The sequence below is a fragment of the Nannobrachium achirus genome (genome assembly GCF_963921795.1).
Source record: "Nannobrachium achirus genome assembly, chromosome: 7".
In the NCBI taxonomy this organism is placed as follows: Eukaryota; Metazoa; Chordata; class Actinopteri; order Myctophiformes; family Myctophidae; genus Nannobrachium; species Nannobrachium achirus.
The window spans coordinates 62,859,453-62,881,483 of NC_137816.1; the positions used below are offsets into that span (position 1 = coordinate 62,859,453).

Genomic DNA, 22,031 nt, shown 5'->3' on the forward strand with positions numbered 1-22,031 from the left:
CATCTCACTTCCTTCAAAGGTGTTACCAATGATACTAATGAAGGCTCTGTTCCATTTCATGTAGCACAGTGGTTCTCAAACCTTTTACAGCTGCAGTTGGTTCCATATTTGAACACTCTCAAGAGTAACACCTTCTAAGGGGTCAATTGAAACCCCCAAGGAACCATGAGGGTCCCTGGACCACACTTTGAGACCCACTGGTGTAGCAGAGTGTTTCTAGTGAGCCAACATGCACAATATTACAGCACCCTGACTCTGTTTGAGCAGAATGGAACCCAGAGCCTTCATTAGTATCATTGTTAACACCTCTGAAGGAAGTGAGAAGACCATCCAACTTCTCTCCAAAATGGCTGCTGTGCATATAGCCTATTTGCACATTATAACCCCACCCAGTGGTCTATCCGAGTAATGTCCTTAGACACATACAAAACAGAAAACGTACACAACTATGGCACCACCTCTTTAAATAAATCCTAACGGTTATTTCGTGTTGCCTTCTGTTTCAGTGCCGACAGCAAAATGCACAAGCAGGTGGAGGTGAGGATGCATGAGGGCCCCCTGGAGGCCATGCCCATGGAGCCGGAGAAGTCAGAGGGAGCGTGTGGAGGCATTTGTAAAAGGCTCATGAACAACATGGTCCTCACTCTAACCATCCTAGGTACAGTAGCATGGTCCTCACACCCACCCACCTCCTACACTACAGTATAGGTACAGTAGCATGGTCCTCACACCCACCCACCTCCTACACTACAGTATAGGTACAGTAGCATGGTCCTCACACTCACCCACCTCCTATAGGTACAGTAGTATAGCATGGTCCTCACACTCACCCTCCTCCTACAATATAGGTACAGTAGTAGCATGGTCCTCACACTCACCCACCTCCTATAGGTACAGTAGTAGCATGGTCCTCACACTCACCCACCTCCTACAGTATACCGGTAGGTACAGACTAGCACAAGTGGTTCCCAAACATTTCAGTTCAGGACCCAAAAGAGAAATTAGCTGTTTGTTTCCGGAACCCGCTTCACGCCGCGTTGTGGCTATTTCCTTTACTTTTTTTTCCCCCTAATTTTTTTAACCCACGATTTTGAGCTGCTTCTTTTCACCTGACAGGGGAGAGATTCCCCAGCTGGGCGTAGCTCGTGGAAGGAACACGTTATTCCAACCAGTTCCTTTCCCCTCCATCAGGTGCTCCTGCTGGCCAGGGGGAGGAAGTATATATATATTTCTTTTTATAATTTTTATCCCACGATTTTGTAACCCCTTTTTTCACTCAGTGCCAATAGCCTATGTAATCCTGGGCTCTCCCTCTGCCATGCCTGGGGAGACAACGGACTGACCTCATGCTTCCTTCTATGCATGAGGAGGTCAAGTTGCTTCTTTTCACCTGACCATTACTGTATGTTTTTGTGAGGGTACCTACCATCGTTGATACAGGGAGAACATGCAAACTCCACACAGAAAGGCCCTTTTGCCAACCCCACCTATAGGGTATGGACACTGATGACGCGGAGGAGAACTACACACCCCCAGCACCTACAGCGTCCCTAGCGGAAATCGAACCCAGGACCTTCTAGCGGTGTGGCGACAGCGCTACCGACAATATGTTGCATAAACCTCTTATATCCGTAGTTTTACTTGTTGTGTTTTTTCTCTTTTTTTTCTCGTAAATTAACGGCCCTACTTGATCATCACTGCAGCGTCACACAAAAGCATCAAGAGTAGCAGATATCTGCAAGCTCGAAATTCTGACGTGCCGTTGGGCCGACTGGCCCCATTATAGCTAATAAAGCGTGGAGAGAAGTCTTGCACACTTCAGCCAGCAGGAAGGTTGAAGGGCTCGTCGGTGCTCAACAGGCCTCAACTTGCATCAGAGAGAATAATAACACCTGGACACTTCAGGTCAGGAGAGACTCTTTACCCAAATAGAATACTGGAGCACTCCACTGGGCCTGCACCTTTTATTGAATTTTACAGGGGTGACCGACAGTTTCTCAGAGTCAAAGCTGTTTAAATGACTCTGAGGAAGAAGAAAGTCGTAATGGTTATATGGGTAGTCTCTTATTAAGTGCCCCGGTATTATTATCTCTGAACTAATAAACAGTAGTCGTTGCGTGTTGACAGAAATAAAGAGCAATTACATGTTGACAGAAATAGCACAGTATAACTGTAACCCAAAGTCCCGTATAAGACTATTACTGTACAGCCCTGAGACACTGTTGTCACCTTGGGTTACGTCATTAATCGTCTGCTGTAAATAAAAGCAAAACGCTCTGTCACAATGACTGTTCCAACCCAACTTTAACAGGGCTTTGGTTTGATTCAGTTTTTTTTTTTTTTGCAAATCTTTGAATTTATTGTTTTAAAGCAAACATTTTTAACTAAAATCTTTGCTTCTGGGGGGTATCTGGAACAAAATATGTTGAGATGGAGGTCCTCAGTCAAATACATATAATTCCAGGGGTCCTTGACGTTAACAACTTTGAGCACCGCAGATTAAGAATCATAGGTTTTTCAGAAAACCATTAGGAAGACATTTTTCAGGTCTTAATGCTTTTTAAGTGAAGCCACGCTTTAAGATCAGTTTGTGCTTTTGTTGTTTTCCAGGGGTGCTAATGGGCTCCTGCATGGGGATGCTGCTCAGACACTACTCTCCTCTGCCTCCTGACGTCATCATGGTCATCGCCTTCCCAGGAGAGATCCTGATGAGGATGCTGAAGATGCTCATCTTACCTCTGGTCGTTTCCAGTCTGGTCACAGGTGAGTGACTACTGGTGCATTTTGATTTAGATACTAAAAACTCAAACTTTAAGGTCTCCCCATAACTCTGACGGGTCCATTTGGTTCCATTTGTATACTGTCAGAGTTAGATACTTGTATGGGTCAATTTAAACCGCCCTAACGGAACCCACAAGTCCCTGGAATCCACTTGGAGAAACATTGCAGTAGATCAACCTTTATTGGTGATACCGGTATGTGTCGTGCTAGCAACAGCAGCAGCAGTACGCGTAAACATACAGGTAAGAGTAGAGAAATACAAGTAACAAGTAACAAAAGCAACCACATGGTAGCCATATGCTTCCATTCTATGGCAATCTCACACTGGAATGACACTTAAGCATTTAATACCAAGCTACAAGCTCACAATGTGTGGCATCAGCTTGTGGAACTGATATTTTTGGAATAATTGAAACTAGACTTGAAATATATTTTGATGCCAATACTGTTCCTGTACTGTAATATTTTGAATACAGGACTTTTACTTGTAACAGAGTATTTCTACCTTGTGATATTGCTCCTTTTACTTAAAAAAAAATACATTAATAAGAGTACTTCCATCTCTGAGTTTATGTTATTTTTCAAGGACATTGAGAAAACAAAGCTTGCAGTGGCCATGAGACTAGGCTATATTGTGAATGAGCTCATTGCGTTGTCTTCCACTCAGTGCTTTAGTCGATCTGTAATGTCTTTATTATACACAAAAGAGATCTTTCTAAATATCTGTAAACAACATAATTCTTCCTCCAGAAGAGCGCATTGGACAGGGAAGCACCATTATAGCATGCTCTTTATTTCTCACCAGAGACAGACCGACATAAAATGCACTTCCAGCACGATAGGGCTGTTTATTGGATTGCTTCCAGACCAGGAATAAAAGTCTGACTGCTCTGTTTAAGGACACTTTTGTTTTGGTCTTGGCTGCCGAGGCGGTACTGGTTGTACTTGGTACGCACGTACAAGCTCTGGAGGTCATGCAATCCCACTGGCTACGGTATACTACCGGTATGTCCTCAGACCTGGACCTTAAATAAACACAACCACCGGCAATGGTGGACAGTACAAGTGTGTTGTTATCTGAGTACTGTGCAGTTCAGTTCAGTTCAGTTCAGTTCAGTCCAGTCCAGTTCAGTTCAGTTCAGTTCAGTCCAGTCCATTCTTTTTATGTATTCTTTCGGATATTGGACAAATCACATAAATAATTAAGTACATTTAATAGATTGACAGTGTTTTTACAGAGAGAGAGAACATGCCTCAGCATGTACAGTACATTGTGATTTTTTTTTTTTTTTTTTTTTTACAATTTCTGACATTTACTGAAAATGTCTACTTGAGTATATCGTCTTAGTGGGGAGGAAAAACCTCACATCTCCCCAAACTGTTCATTTTCAGGATTCAACTTCAAAAACAGCAAAAATAGCAGATCTACAAGCTCCAAACCTGTCGCTTCGCGCCAGGTTTTGAGCCAGTGGATCTGCTACTTTAAATACTTGTGTGTGACGCTGTAGTTAGTGTAGTATGATCAAGTATAGGGCGTTAATTAACACAAAAAAACAAACACAAAACGTTACATTTGAGATTAGAGGTTTCTGCCCGACAGCAACGATCAATATACAGTACAGTACTGTACTGTACTTGTCCACCTGGCCTGCTCGGTACCCTGCTTCTACAGGCTCTGAAGGTGTTTTGAGGTCATGCAATCTCACTGGCTATCCTCAGGCACATAGCACAACCTTAACCACACCAAACTGGAAATATCCTTACTGGCGGGCAGAAACCTCTTATCTCCATATTCTGACCACCGCGTTTCGAGCTTGTAGATCTGTTGCTTTTGATGCTTTTCTTGAAGCAACACTTTTGGACACCCGACAGCGACAATACTCCTGGATCCCGAGGCTACGACAATACCAACCGCAAACATTTTAACCATGATCATGAATGTGGTTTTTACTATGGTGAAAGAAATAGATTAGGCTTAATTCAGTGTGGTATCAAGCCCTATTTTCAATATTTTCACCAAAAGGTCCTTTTTAGAAATTTCAGCCCCCATGCCTCTCTAACATTCTCTGCATGTCCCCCCCTCCCCCCCCCCCCCCCCCCCCCCCACACACACACACACACTAACAATTATTTTCATAATGGATTAATCGGTTGCTTATTTAAACGATTAATCGGATTATGGCACTTATTTCCCTATTACCTTATTAATTAGATTTGAGGTTATTTTAGAAACTGTTTTAACTATAACAAAAAGACATTAAAGATGAAAAATTCATTCAAAAACACAACAAAAACATTTATTACATTTTATCAGCCTCCGATTAGGCAAAATAAGTACCCTTTTCTGACTGCATACATTTGATTAAAGAATAGTTACAAATGTGTCAGGTTGAAGGGTAACAGTACTCTTTTCAAAAAGGTCATTTAAAAATAAATATTCAAATGTTGTTCTTGACCCTATATTCCTGCACGGTATTAATATAAAAACATGAGCGATTAGTTGCCGATTCGATTGAGATTACTAAATTAGTTTAGTAATAGATTAGTACTCATTTAATAATCGATTTGATTGCGCTTATACACACTAAAAACGGCTGGGTTGAAAATAACCCGATCTGGGTTGTATTATAACCCACCCCTGGGTAACTATTGGCCCTACCCAACAGTAGTAAATCTTACACAGCAAAATGGGTAGGTGCTTTCTACCCAGCACCGTAGTAAGATATTCTACCACATCTGGGTAGAATTTTTTACTCACTCTGGGTCAACCACTATTATTTAGTATATATTTTACCCACATGTGGGAAGTATATTTTACTCATCGTAAATGACCATGCTAATTTTATTTAACATTAACATAAGATAAGATTTGTTTCAGGGTTTATTTCTCAGATAATTTGTTCCAAGTATAGCAATATCAACATAAAGATACATAATTGTAAATTATGCAACAATGTTGAAAAGCCATAATCAGAGAAGTTCAAAGTATATCAACATACTAACCTCAAATTTATCATGAGTTCTCCTCTTTCAGAACAGTAGGGAGAGGGAGCTCAAGCATAAGCTAGCAGCCTAGCAGTTACGGTTAGGGTTTTGGCTCAAAAACTGACAAATGAAATTCTGACATATGACAGTCAGCTTGCCAAGGCAGACACATGGATATGATACATTTAGCATTTTTAGCTACCAAAAGCTTAGAAAATATCCCTGAAAACCTAGAGAAATGCTTTTCCCAGCATGCTTTGCATACCAGGTGACCAGCTTAAGTTTAAAACTACCCATACTGAGTAAAACAATTTTACTCAGCAGCTGGGTAATGTATGAGCTGTACAAAACAACCCATTATACATACAAACACCATTATAATAACCCATAATGGGTAAACCATTTTTTACTCAGATTTTGGGTAGATGAATCTACCCAGCAGTTTTTAGTGTGTACTCGATTAATGGTTGCACCCCTAACACGCAGGCCTTGCGGGTCTGGATGCCAAGTCCAGCGGCCGCATGGGCACCCGTGCCATGGTGTACTACATGTCCACCACGGTGATCGCCGCCGTGCTGGGCGTGGTGCTGGTGCTGCTCATCCACCCCGGCAACCCCAAGCTCCGCGGGGAGATGGGCCAGGGCAAGAAGAACGCTGACGTCTCCAGCCTGGACGCCTTCTTCGACCTCGTTAGAAACCTCTTCCCGGAGAACCTGGTGCAAGCCTGCTTCCAACAGGTATAACGCATGGGTGACTAACAGGTCATTTTGGCCGATTTTGAGATTGCAAAGTGCAATAACTCTCCCCGTGAAGGTCTCAGAAATTTCCCCTTCCATGACTTTTCCTAAATACTCAAGATATTTGTTCTCGTTTTTTTCCCCCTTCTGAAACATTTCCTAAGTATGAAATAATATACGATTATACCACTCTGACTGCATTTATAGGTCAAATTGACAGGTAAATTCTTTCAATTTTTTGCCCAGTAGACCAACACCTCCTCCCCTGCTGCCAGCAGGGGTTCTATTGTCAATAGAACAACAGACAATACAACCCCCGCTGGCAGCAGGGGAGGAGGTGTTGCTCTCCTGGGCAAAAAGGGAGAGAATCTACCTGTCAATTTGACCTATAAATGCAGTCAGAGTGGTAGTTTTTTATTTACAGTCACCCGAGTGATAAACGGTTTGTCTTTAATATTTCATTGTTTAAATAATATGACAGTTTATTTATTCTATTATGTTTTGGGGCTTTTCTACCTTTGTTTATAGTAATAAACATGAAGATGTTTTAGAAAGGCAATAATAGCCACGCAAGGTCGTGGTTTACCTTCTCTTCAGGCCTATCCTGGCCTCTCGGCCATTGTGATCTATGGTAAACAGCACCCTCTGGTGGCTTACTGCTTTGTTTTACTTGAATCCTACATGAATCCATAGAAGTCCCATTGGGATACAGTATCTTATATATACATTCCTCCTATTGCCGCATCCCACTTCACGCCCCCTTTACATCGACTTCAACTCATAGGTAGTCGTCTAGGACGTAAGGAATACCGCCCATAACGCTATCATTCGCCCCCCGTCGCCATGGTGACCGCCCTCCATGGGCTCATTCCCAGCTATGGGACCGGCGGATCCAATTTCAACCGAGGGGGGCGTAGCCACACACACACACACACACGCACACACGCACGCACGCACGCACACACACACACACACACACACACACACACAGGCCCTAGAGAGCGCAGCCCCTCCGACAGTGCAGAAGCGCGCGTGGAGAGACAGAGAGAGAGAAAGAGAGAGAGAGAGAGAGAGAGAGAGAGAGAGAGAGAGAGAGAGAGAGAGAGAGAGAGAGAGAGAGGCACGTGCCCCTCACAGGCACAGTCAGTGAGGGGAGGATGGGGGGGTGGAGAGTAGAGAGAGTAGAGAGAGTGAGCGGAGGGCAGTGTATCGAATTACAACAGAGGGAGGTGTGTCGTGTTTTCCACCGAACGTGAAGCCAGTTACACAACATTTGGTTACCCGTGGAATTATGTTCCACCTCTGCCTGGATCCTGCTATGCATTCACAGAGCTTTTCCTGTTAACAACGTGGCGAGGGGGGAGAGACAGGAGCGGCGCTTGCGGCGCGACTTTCTAGTGTCTTTACAATTTACAATTTACAATTTACCGTACAATTTAGGCATTTAGCAGACACTCTTAATCCAGAGCATCTTACAATAAGCAAGGTAATACATCAATACATTAACATCCATACATCAAATGCATAGTAATATCAATCTAGAGAAAATAACGTATAGGTAGATCAAGAACCTAATCAGTAATAAACTTTATATAAAACCTAAAAATGCTATCTAGCTTTCATGTAGGGTCTTTCACAAAGGGGTGTTATTAATTCATTTGATGTTTTAAATGTCATTTCCAGATTCAGACGGTGTCGACCAAAACCATAGTGGCCACCAACAGGACGAAAGAACCGCCCCAGTACACCGTCAAGAGGACGCTGCAGTTCAAAGGAGGAATGAACGTCCTCGGTGGGTCAAACATTTATTTCCATATAGTGTATAGTAGCCTATTATGTCACAGACTTTTATTAGAATAATGATAATTTTCATTCCAATTCGAGGTCATCCATTTTAGCAGGAAAATAGCTGATAAGCTTACAAGCAAACCCACTAAGCACGCCGTCTAAAAGTGGTCTAATAGTGGTATAGATTTGAAAGTTTTTTTGTTGTCTAAACTTAAACTAGACGACTAATAGACGTCTAATAGTCGTCTAAATGCAGACCGTCTATATTTAGACGACTATTAGACGTCTATTAGTCGTCTAGTCTAAGTTTAGACGACAAAAAAAAAATGGATGATAAAAGAAAACAGAAAAGATACTCGTATAGAGCCCCAAGGGACTCCGGTCAAGTGGTTAAAGGCCTAATCAGTGCTGCCTACACATCCTTGTTGTCTGGTGGAAACCTCATATTGTATGTTCAATACTGTTGCTGTTAAACTAGCAGATCTACAAGCTCAAAACGTGTTGTGTCGCGACGTGTGTTGAGCCTGTTGCGACCGTCAGGTTGCAAGTTACTATGAAAAGCTCCACTGTCTGTCAGTCAGTCAGTCTGTCCATCACACGTCACACTTGCCCTACCCTTATCTCAGCCACCGTTGCCCCTTAACTTAATGTGCAACATTGTCTCACTCAACAGTAAACAAACCAACATAACGTTTAAGTGCATAGAGGGTTTCAGCTCATTTCTAAAGTGAAAATTTGAGGACTTTTTAATACCCCTAAAATGACAAATTAAACATTTGGCCACGTTGTCAAATATTAGAGGCAGAAATTATGAAAATAGCCGACCTACATGCTCACAACGCCTCGCGTTTGCGAGGCGCTGTGAGCATGTAGATCTGCTATTTTCACAATAGAACTGTGTTATACAAAATGGAATGCCTCAATAGCGCTCGTCAGGGTCCCCAGCAGTTAAAATATGATTATTTTGGGGGTCGCGGCCTGAAAAGGTTAAGAACCACTGTCTTAACGTGCTCTCTTCACTTGCAGGTTTAATCGGGTTCTTCGTGGCGTTTGGCGTCACCATGGCCAAGATGGGGGACAAGGCCAAGCTGATGCTGGAGTTCTTCAACGTCCTCAACGAGATCGTCATGAGGCTGGTGGGATACATCATGTGGTGAGTAGGGGTAAATGGTAAATAAATGGTAAATGGTGCATTTATATAGCGCCTTTATCCAAGGCGCTTTAGAGTAAAACTAACGCTGGTTAATTGCGACCGTCAGGGAGCAGTTTACTATGAAAACCTCCACCGGCCGTCCGTCCGTCCGTCCGTCCGTCACACCTTTGTGACCATCAACAAACGTCACACCTTTGTTGATGTTTAAATCGAAGAGTCTTGGTCAAATACTTCTGTTGGTTTCTGCACTGATCATTTATACAATTCAGCTGTGTTTGCTCGTGTCATCATGATGAGGTCATAAATCAGCCATGCCCAAATATAGATTTTACGGGTTTACATGCTTACTCAGTTATTCGTTATGTGAAAGTCCTATGACGTCTATGATATCTGACATCATCATACATACATTCCCTTTTATGCCCATAAATGGAGATCCCCTCTGTAGAACCAGCCACTGACATCACTGTAATGTCAGGGGAACCAAATCCCTTTTATGCCCATATATGGAGATCCCTGTGATGCCAGGGGAACCAAATCCCTTTTATGCCCATATATGGAGATATGGAGATCCCCGTGTTGCCAGGGTAACCAAATCCATTTTATGCCCATATATGGAGATCCCTGTGATGCCAGGGGAACCAAATCCCTTTTACGCCCATATATGGAGATCCCTTATGTCATCAATATTAAGCCCATATCTGTGAATATCTTTGGGTACCAGATGTCTCCATATATGGTTAAATGGTCCGATATACATCACTGGCCAGAAGACCAAGAAATGGTGCAACCTCGCCCTTTGCTTTTCTCCCTATAGGCATCTTACTGGTAGGTAGTTTAATGAGGAATGCAGTATGGTGGTAGTTAGGTAGTTATGGCCTTTGCCCTTTGATGTAAGATTTTCACTTTCTAGGATAACTATATTTGCTATTCCCAGATGATGCCCTTTTAGGGTACCCCTCATGCCCATATATGGAGATCCCCAGGCTTTACTAATTAACATAAGTTTTATGCCCATATATGGAGATCAGTGTCCCAATGTCATCAGATATATGGGCATAAATGGACACAGGCAAACTAGATGGGCTGTATGGATATCCAGATGTGTGATGTAAGTGTTTTATTCCAAATGTGGCACCCCACAGACATATTTCCAGAAACAAAATCCCTTTCATGCCCATATATGGAGATTTCTGATGTCATCAATCCCAGGCCCTGTAAAAAACATGGTTGCTATGGTATGAGCAACTTATGTCTCCATATATGGAGATTCAACTTCAATGAGTAACCATGGCAAACTGTCAACTGCCCGTATGTCTTGATAATTGGTAAAACAAACTTTTGGCCTATTTGTGGAGATAAGCGACCAACGGTCGCTTATCTCCCGATTAGGGAGTCTTACTGGTGCTAACCTGGTGAAATGCTAACCTGCCGACGCTGGTGAATGCTAACCTGGTGAATGCTCAGTCCCCGTTTCTAAGTGGGGGTGTTTCGGAATGGGGATGTTTCTATGTGGGGGTGTTTCTGAATGGGAACCCACTGCCACTTAACAGAGATTGTGCTTTACATTCACCCATTCACACACACGCCGATGGCAGAGGAAACCATGCTTTACATTCACCCATTCACACACACGCCGATGGCGGAGGAAACCATGCTTTACATTCACCCATTCACACACACGCCGATGGCAGAGGAAACCATGCTTTACATTCACCCATTCACACACACGCCGATGGCAGAGGAAACCATGCAAGGCACCAACCTGCTCACCGGCAGCAACTAGGGGTTCAGAGTCTTGCTCAAGAACTCTTCCGCCACCAACTCTGGGGGAGCCCGGGATCGAATTAGGAACCCTTCAGGAACCCTCCGTGTTCTAATGACGGTTTCTCTACCCCTGAGCCACGGCCGCCCAGTTTGGAGTAACAGACTGCACAATGATAGGGCCTAACCATTTAGCAAGGCAATTAAATCTCTGTGAAACATGTGGATAGTGCAGTTTTTTTAAGGGAAATATGTATTATTATGGATGAACACAGTGATTCTCTGGCAAATACATGGACATTGTATTTGAACACATGGACAAACGCGCACCTTGACATGAACACTATGTTTGGGATATTTTGATTATCGCGATAATATCATAAATTGCTATTTCTTTGGTTGCAATCATCTTCATATGGTCCCATCCCTAGTCAGAATGAACACTGTTTCCACCACTGTGTTGTAGGTACTCTCCTCTGGGTATCGCCTGTCTGATCTGTGGGAAGATCATCTCCATCGCAGACCTGGAGGTGGTGGCCCAGCAGCTGGGCATGTACATGGTGACCGTCATCGTGGGTCTGATCATCCACGGCGGCATCTTCCTGCCGCTCATCTACTTTGTCATCGTCAGGGAAAACCCCTGGACCTTCTTCATGGGCATCTTCCAGGCCTGGGTCACCGCGCTGGGAACGGCCTCCAGGTAGGGGGCGACATTTCTCATGTGTTCGACTTATTGTTGCGACCGTAGGTCGCACTTACTACAGAAAGCTCCACCAGGTGTCCGTGCGTCAGTCCGTCACACGTCACACGTCACACTTTTGCCCTGCTCATATCTCCGCAACCGTTGCCCCGATCCATGCCAGATTTTGCACACACACTCCTTACCTGCCAAACTAAAACCTCCAAGGACCCCCGGAGCTCCAGGGACCCCCAGGTCCCTGGGGGACCCCCAGATGTAAAACATTTCCAAATGTGCAAAAATGACCAAATGACCACCCCAACGGGGCTGCTCACGGGGAATTCCCGGGGACCACCGACTCCTTGTGCTCCAGAACGGATGCAAAAGTGGTGGCGCCCCCAGTGGAGGACCCCCTGCCACTGCAGCGCACACAAAATGCCGTAACTTGGGCAAGGAGCGACCGGGAGAGCCGGGGCCGGTACCTATTCGTCCGCCTCGACGGCGCGGAGACCCCACCCCTCATTTCTCACATGGCCCTCTTCTAGCGCCACCTTCAGGCCGATTTTTGAAAGCACATTTTTGGACACTGCTCCTCCAATTTTTGCCCTAAAATCACGCAAATCGCTACACAGTATGTCTACACTCATGTCATCAACATGGATCCGTCCACATTTTTTGGGGACACTGCTCCCTACTCTTTGTGTATACATGTGAACTACGGTCGCTTATCTCCCGATTAGGGAGTCTTACTGGTTTTATAGGGTTTTGTTACATTTTACTCTTTCATTGACACTAGTCTTGCCCACAGTATATGAGGGATTGAATGTAGGAGTCTCAGAAGTAATGTTGGAGAACCCAGACGTATCAGTGATGTCAGTCATCTCCAAATGTATTTTCAGCATGCGGCGACGCATGCGCAGTACAAAGCGGCGGCTTTTGGGCACTGTTTCACCCGTTTATGCCCGTATATGGTGTTCCGTGTCCAGGCCAGTCTGTGACATCAGTACTATGATGTCAGAGTACTGCAAACAGACGGCGGGCAGACATTCCATAATTGAATCGTTAGATGAAATGGAAAGGGAAGAAAATAATACCTGTATTCCAATGGATGCAATGTAGAAAAGATTTGTATTCTTTGGTCTGCCTTTGTTGATAGTTTATTAAGTGAAGAGTTAAGATAGACAGGAAAGAGGGAGAGAGAGAGAGACGGGGAGTGACATAAAAGGTCGTCGGGAACGGGACTCAAACCCAGGACACGCTGTCAGGCTGCACAGAGCCTAATATGCCCGGACCGCTAGGCCAGCGGTGCGGGCCGGGCCACCATGTAACCTTTTGAATAGGGTACTGGTGTCGTTCACCGACAAGAGCCGATCTACAAGATCATTCCGCTTTCAGCCTTGAATAACGATGCTGCCGCTTCTTGACTTCTCTTGTATTGTCGTATCGTAAAGTTAAAGACCAAAAAACTAGTTGCTGTTAACTCCAGAAAACAATGCTTTGTTATTGCCTTCGCCTCAATGTTTTTTGAGGCGTTTCACACTGTCCTTACTTTGTGTTGATGATGTAAATGAGATGTAAGCCTACTGTACGCTCATTACCTTCTCAAGGTGAGCTCAGAACTCTGGCTTGGCAACACTTGGTCTATGAAACACCTATTTGAAATAAACAAACAAAAAACTAAACGCATACATGAAACGATTCTGTGCCCATCTGTAAAAGAAAAAAAATATATATAGTGTTTTGCCTCTGAAGGTGTGTCAGAATCTGTCATCAGGGATTATAGCCGTGAGATAATGATGACGATAATTTAGATAATGATGACGATAATTCATTTAATTTGATTGTAACCACTTGAACCGCAGCATGCCTGTTCTGTGGGAAACATTTGCCGAACATTTTTTGGGGCAAAAATTTAGATGGACTGCCGTGCATTGAAATGCACTCAGCGCCCACCTAAAATCAAAATGAATTAATCTGAAAAAAAAAAAAAAAAAACGTTCAAAGGTGGAGAACATGCATAAAATTTCAGCATTTTGACTTTGAGCTTAATAATGCATTCAGCAACACATTAGTTTGTAATTGACATTAGCTCCCCCGCTAAGGTGCTGCAATTCCCTTCTGGGATCCCCGATCGCGCCCCTGGCTACTGTAGCTCAAGTGTGGTTAAAAACCATGCATTATGCAATAATGTTTATTGGCAGCAGTGAAACAACATTTAGAGGTTGGTGGAACAGAAAGAGAGAGAGAGAGAGAGAGAGAGAGATGTTTGGTGAAAGAACGCGGACCGCAAAACATGGTGATTGACGATGTTTTCATTTTATGGCTGCTTTGTACAAAGCAAGACTTCTTGAGGTTACAAAAGGGTCTCTGATAATGATCCGATTTCACAAGAGAGACTAATTAATTAATTGCGTGATTCCAACAGAGTTGTTTGTGTTATTATAGGGCCCAACCCATGACAGATCCTATCTGTCGGTGAGTTTCACTTCTTTTCCGGCTGCTGCCTGGCAACAATTCCCTGGCTTATGAGAAACCTCTTTGAACTCCACAAACAGGAAAACAAAACAACCACTCAGCTTCACCATATTATACAAACCATTTAAAATCCTTCCAGTGGACGTACGTGGTCTTAGCAGTCAGTAAAAAAAAACATTTGTATATTTTTATTGTCAGTTTTGTCCGTTTATTTCAGCTACAATATTCTGAGATCTTGTGATATATCCTCCCAGGAGAACGCTGATGCTGTGTTTCTGCAGTCGACCAGCATTTCCTCCTGTTGTCTGTTCTGTTCTGTCTAGAGCTGAATTGGATACACAGGCAAACATGTATTTATTTCCTGCATCTATTTGTCCACTGATATTTGATATTACTCTAAACAAATGGATTTTCAACAGGGGATCCGGGGCCCCTCGGGGTCCTCAGGGTTACTACAGACCAAATCTTTGTTTGCTACAAGCTACAGGCTTGTAGATCGGCTATTTTTGGTGAAGCGGTTTGGTGTAGAGGGGAAGGAAAGAGCAGACCAAGTGAATAATTGAGGGTGTATGTCTGAACACACAATACATGAACTAAGTGGGTGGTCCCTGCTGCTGCTTCTCTCTCTCTCTGCGAAGACCCCCGAATTTCTCTCTTCACATGTTGTTATTCTTAGTCAGGCACGTGCACACATAGACATAAAAGGGGGCTTGAGCCCCTGCCCTTTTATCCGCCTGTAAAAAGTGCCCTCTCCAGACCATGAACGCAGTTTTTTCTATGGTGCAAGAAAAACAAATGCCCTCTTTCAATGCCATACATAAATGCTACTGCTACATTCAAGATTAGATAATTGCCATGTTCCAACTCTCCTGAACTTGAAGGCAGCATCTTATGTTGAGAAGAATTGTCCTCTCTGTGTAGGAATCCATGCCGTTATGCCACTGTACATCTCCAGTATTCACTTGATTGCGGTTAGTTCAGTGTGGTATCAAGTACCGAAAATTTCAGACCTTCAACACATCGCAGAGCGACGCAATGTTTAGCTTGGAGGTCGGCTAATTTTAGATACGAAAAAAGGCCCTTTTAGAAATGTCTGCCCCTGCCTCTCTAACATTCTCTGCGCGTCCCTGCTCCTTAGTGCCGGTACCTTGCCCGTCACGTTCAAGTGCTTGGAGGAGAACCTGCACATCGACAAGAGAGTGACACGCTTCGTCCTCCCGGTGGGGGCCACCATCAACATGGACGGCACGGCGCTCTACGAAGCCGTGGCTGCCATCTTCATCGCTCAGATGAACGGCATTGACCTGGACTGGGGGCAGATTGTTACCGTGAGGTGAGGAGACATGATATCGTGATATCGTTGCTCAGGCTTGAGCCCCTGCCCTTTTATCTCTGTAAAAAGTGCCCTCTCCAGCCCATGAATGAAGTTTTTACTACAGTATGGTGGAAGAAAGGCAAATGCCCTCTTTCCATGCCATACCTGAAGGCAACATGAATTGCCTTGTCCAACCTCTCCTGAACTTGTATGCAGCATCTTATGTTGCCCTCTCTGTGTAGAAATCCATGCCACATCTCCAGTATTGACTTGATTGTGCTTAGTTCAGTGTGGTATCAAGGACCGAAAATAGCCAACCTCCATGATATTGGCCGACAAGGCCCTGTGTCACAGAGAGACACGTTTTGAGCTTGTAGAATTGTGAGACTTTTGCTACTTTTGACTTTGAATCCTGAAAAAGGATATTTCAACCTTTCTTTGATAGCTATATTCTGATATTAAACTTTCAGAAGCTATCATAGCACCCCATCTTTAAGGAGTCACCCTTTTAACGCATGTTTTGTAAGTACATTGGAGTTGGGGTTTACTTTGAGCTGGTTCTGTGTGCATGCAGCATGACGGCGACGCTGGCCAGTGTGGGAGCCGCCAGTATTCCCAGTGCTGGACTGGTGACCATGCTGCTGATCCTCACCGCGGTGGGCCTGCCCACCCAGGACATCAGTCTGCTGGTGGCTGTCGACTGGCTGCTGTGAGTAATACACACACCCACACACACACGCACGTCACACACACACACACACACACACACACACACACACACACACACACACACACACACACACACACACACACACTAGGGATGGGACGATATGAAAAAAAAAATACTTGGGAATGATTAATTACAACAATCTTTTGGAGTGGTGAGAAATTCACTAATGAGAAAACCCACGCATGCTGGTGAAATAAATGAACATCAGTTTACTAATCACTGCTGTCGGCCGGAAACCTTGTAGCCTATCTCCAATTCTCCCTATTTCACCTTTCTGTGTTTATGTTGGTAAATTATTGTTATTACCATGGTGTCACAAAATAGCAAGAACAGCTCACAAATTAAGTGAAAGTGAAAGTGGTTAAGTGGGTTTTATATTGAACCAACAAAAAGCAGCTTGTGACAGAAGTGTTTGCTACTAAATACTTAAGTACATTTACTCATGTACTGCACTTAAGTACAATTTGGAGGTATTTTTACTTTACTGGAGTATTTCCACTTTCCAACTTCTGCTCCACTACATCTCAGAGGCAAATGTTGCACTTTTACTCCGCTACAATTATTTGAAAACTTTAGTTAGGCTACTAGTTACTCTGTAGATTTAGATTTCTATTAAAAAAACATTCATTTATCACTTCAGCCCTACATTTCGGCCATTTACAATAGCCGATCTACAATCTCACAATGCGTCGTGACGCATATTGCGAGATTGTAGATCTTCTATTTTCAGCAGGGGCGTCAATTGGGTATGGCAGGGGTATGCAGCTGCCATACCCTGGGTCCAGGGGGGGGAAAAAAGTTACTTTTAAATATAATTACATAAAAGTATCCTTGTCTATCTGTTTTGGTTATTATGTTGATAAATTACAGTAAAATAACTACGAATGCAAAATGTAACGAAATGGTCACTTTAACAAAGGTATTATAATTATATTCTCCACACTTTTATATTCCCAGGTTTCCGCAGGTCAGCTGCACAGGTGCAATGCTTTATTGTTAATTGTGGCACGTTTACTAACATGCCAAGTTTAGCTGCACTTGAACAACTGTTCCAGGCTGCCATATCCAGCCAAAGAAACCGTAGAAACATGTGTAAAAAACTGACAAAACTCTTTTTTTTCCCCAGACATTGTGAAAATAGCCGATCTACATGCTCACAACGCCTCGCAGCGCGAGGCGTTGTGAGCATGTAGATCGGCTATTTTCACAATAGAACCGTGTTATACAAAATGTAATGCCTCTTTTCCATGAGGACTCTCATCTTTGCCATAGCTTTTGCTGAACTGACGCCACTGATTTTCAGTACTTTTTTCCACCACTGACAGTACGTTCTCTCTTTCTGCTTTCTGTGTCTCTACATCTACTCTGATGTGGCGCAGGGATCGTTTCCGCACGTCCGTCAACGTGGTGGGCGACTCGTACGGCGCGGGCATCGTGTACCACCTCTCCAAGGACGAGCTGGACTTGTTCGACGCTCAGCAAACGACGAACTACAAAGCCGACGAATACGACAACAACTACGGAACCATGGGAAAACAACAACAACAGGCGTATTACGAGAACCACAGCAACAACCAGAACGTATACGCCCACCACCAACCTAACTCGCATATCATGGACGACTGCAAGGTACAATATGGATATAGATTAACGGACATAGAGACTTGTATGTAACCTCTCCCGGTTGTGTTTGTTATGTGCTCGTGTTTCAAGTTGTTGTAAACTGTGTTTGTCTTTTGTATTGTATTTTGTATATTGACATAATCATGTTTTATGTGAATATACAATTGTATATGTTCATTGAAAGCATTGTTCAAAGGTGTAAAAGCAATCTATATTTATATACCAAAATCAACAGCATTCAAATGATTTGTACACACATCCTTATAGAAAATCACTTTTCCTTAAGTGAAATCCGTATGACTTGCCTAAGATGTTAAGCTTTTTTCTCAAGCTTTTTTCTGCTCTCAAACCATTTTGTGTTTTGTGTTGATGTCTTAATTGGATATCTACTGCTGTGCGTGCGTCGTGCGCGCCATGCGTGTCTGTCTTCTCAATTGGACATGTATTCGTGGTAGCCCTTGATCAAATGCTGCTCTTAGGTGAATGTTTTACCCGGCAGTACGCAGTGGTAGACATAAAAACCTGCTATTTCACAATGTTTCATCCAAAGTGATAATATTCATGAAATGCCAAAAGCAAAACACCCCCCAAAAGATTTCATGAAACGCCACCAACAAACAACAAACAAACAAACAAACAACAACAACAAAACAAACTCTCAATTCTCTTGCATTTGATTTGCTAATTATTGCATTGGATTGTCCTCATGGTGCAACATTGTGTCTGATTATATTCTGAATGGTAGTTAAGGATAATATTGTGGTATTGCTGAGTATTGTAGTTTGGTTGGGCAGAGAATCCATCAAATACATGGCCAATTTAGAAATGAAAATCCTTCAAGTTTTTGATTTTCTACTATCAATGATGTAACATCATATCAATATTGTACCGCAACTGTACATGTTACTGTATCACATTTAAAGCTACAATCCTCAATTTATGTCTCTCTCTATTAACGGAGAGAGAGCTAATTGCAACAATGTCTGAACTACAATAAAGATGGCGGCGCATATAGTAGCCAATCCGGTGTGCTGTCTGCTTAAAAAAAACTTTACAGACATTGTCAATCAATTGGTGTCCTACCTGGCACCATGATCTAAATTTCTCAATATTAGGGGAACCACCCCCAATCACTGCAGATAATGGTTATATTAATACAATTCAAATGTATTAATCAATAAGTGATTGTAGCTTTAAAGAGACTAAACTGAATACCAACATTGGGGATCCTCAAATGAAATTCAGTCTGACTGAAAATGTCTTACCACTTTCAACCTGGCATCTCTATTTTACAGAATTATAGGTGAAAGTGTATTTTATTTTATTTATTTATTTGTATTATTTTTTAATACAAAATTTTGGTTATTGGCTTCTCTGCTCCCAACCTGTGACAGTGTGCATGTGACGGTGCCTTCTTGGTCCACCATAACACTAAGCGGCTTTGAGTACCAAGAAACGCACTAAATGAATTGGATGTATTATTGTTACTACACAGTTAGATGACTTGATGACTGCTTGCAGGTGCCCGCAAATGGCAACATTGGCAAGATCACAAATGGCCTCCAGAGAGAATACTCTCTTGTTGAGGAAGAGCCATGGAAGCGTGACTAAGGCAGAACCAAGACAGAACTTTTCCCTGAGTTCCACCAGCGTTCCCCAGTCTGTCTGCCCGCAAAACAAATAAAAGACATAAACTTTTTTTTAAAGAATTTACAGCTACACCGTACGACATCTGCAGTACCAAAACCATGGTCCATGGACAGTCTTCTCTCCACCTGCTCAACAGGGGTACGCTAGTGGATTGATCACTTTTTTTCTTTTTCTATTTTCTTATTTGAAAGGCAGACTTGATAGTTGGGTGTTCATTTGGATCATGGCCTTGCCAGTTATTTATGCCATCCAAAGTCTAAATCAGAGGTAGGGTGGAAAAACTGCCTGTCATTTCTTATTTTTCTTGAGTTATCCCATTAACCTTCTACGTTTTGTTTGATGACCAATTACGAATTGGTTGTAATGTTCTGACTTCAATAATTGACTACATTTATTTCCACAAACTTCCAAAAAAATTCAGTACTGTATGAGTAAACCCCAGGCTGCTAAGGTAACTGCATTAGGCCTACCTCCCTCTCTCTCCGACGGTGTTACCTGCAGGCTGAAATAATCCTTTAAGTCAAAGAGTCAACTGTGTTGTCGTCGTCATGCACTCACATGGCCTGCAGACGTAAGCAGCACATACTGTACAGCTTATGTCTTGGACTTTAAGTCTGTAAGAGGACATGCATGGCCTCCAAATAACAGCAAGCGCAATTATTTATAAACAACAAGCTGCAGTACCGTACATAACAGTACCGATGCAACTGTCCAGGCTGGTGGATGCAGAGAGCCCACATGGCCAAGGCCACAAAGTAAATGTTGGATGTATAACTGTAACATGTCATGTTGTTTTGCAACGTCTGATCCGGGGCGCCCCCTATAGGGGACCATTTGAACCTGCAAAGGGTCTTAAAGGTTTCTTTTTCTTTTTTACCTTTTTTTTTTCTCATCCTTGGGATCCCGAATCTACACAGTAAACACTGTAAAATGTGTTTTTACGTAATTTCACTCGGGACAAATGGTACCAAATGGACCCATTTGATTCCATTTGTATACGCTCTCAGTGTTACAAATGTAAGGTCTGGACCCCAGACCTGAGGTTGAGAACCGTTGTTGTAATGCACAAGCACTGAATGTGCTCTGTTGTTGTCTGTTCATCGCAAATTAAACGCACAACACGTTGTGTGTGCATGAGCGCAAGTGTGTGTGTGGTTGCGTGTGTGTGTGTGTGTGTGAGTGCGTTTTGCAGACAGAGAGAGAGAGAGAGAGAGTGAGTGAAAGAGAGACCGCAAGATAAAGAGAGATAGCGTGACATTAACATTCAACGGGTTGTCTCTCCCACTCTCAGCGGTGCCAGTGCATTGCTCCGTTGTTTTGTGTTCAAAACTGTTGCTTTTCTTTGCTAAAACAAATGGACAACCTTGCCTTGAAGATGTCAACTGCAAAGTGCAGTCCGTATGATGACAATGACATTGCTGGACATTATGACATCATAGAGTATTATAGGACTGACATGGGATCTAATACAATAATATAAAACTAAATAAAAAGTAAAGTTCTGTCTCTCTGCAGCAGCCAGTTTAAAAGGGATAGTTCACCTCAAAAAGGACATTTAAAAAAATCAATTACTCATCCCATGAAGCCTTGAATTGATTCCTGGGCCAAAAAAATGGGAGGCCACAACAAGAACAATGCTACATTTAAAACAATATTGATATTGACATTGATTGAACACTTTATTATCAGTTTGCGTGTTGTGATGCAATTATACAATATAATGCTAGAAGGATAACACAAGAAATTCCAGAGGGCTTGTTTCCATTGTGGTTCTAGATCACTAAACCTGGGCAGTTGTCAGTTGTAGACTTAAAAACAGCTGTTTCACTATATTTCATCCAAAGTGATAATATTCATGAAATGCCAAAAGCAAAAAGCAACTAAATTAAATAAATACAAAATAAATAACTCTCAATGCTCTTACATTTGATTTGTTAATTTTATTCCATTCCATTCAGTGAGTTGTTACAGTGTTTACAAATTATCATTTTTTTATATCGTTTTGCCTTGGCCTCTTATTTACTTTATTGAATTATTGAATCATGAATATGAAAAAAAGGCTTCATAGCGATAGTAATTGAAATGCTGCTCTTAGGTCAATGTTTTATCCGGCAGTACGCAGACATAAAAACTGCTCTTTCATAATGTTTCATCCAAAGTGATAATATTCATGAAATGCCAAAAGCAAAACATCCCCCAAAAGATTTCATGAAATGCCACCAACAAACAACAACCACAACAACAACAAAAAACTCTCAATTCTTTTGCATTTGATTTGTTAATTATTACATTGGATTGTCCTCATGGTGCAACATTGTGTGTGATTATATTCTGAATGGTAGTTAAGGATA

At 42.7% G+C, this 22,031-nt stretch overlaps 1 protein-coding gene across 1 annotated transcript; it reads left to right on the forward strand.

The window, feature by feature from the left end:
- Positions 1–519: 519 nt before the first annotated feature.
- On the forward strand, positions 520–18,081 carry LOC308288912 (excitatory amino acid transporter 2-like; the record flags this gene model as incomplete). Its single annotated transcript, XM_080730386.1, has 9 exons — positions 520–658; positions 2,611–2,763; positions 6,253–6,503; positions 8,187–8,295; positions 9,318–9,444; positions 11,675–11,908; positions 15,501–15,695; positions 16,252–16,386; positions 17,787–18,081. The coding sequence occupies 9 exons, from the start codon at positions 520–522 to the stop codon at positions 18,079–18,081; spliced, it is 1,638 nt and encodes a 545-aa protein (XP_080586512.1).
- Between the last annotated feature and the right edge of the window lie 3,950 nt (positions 18,082–22,031).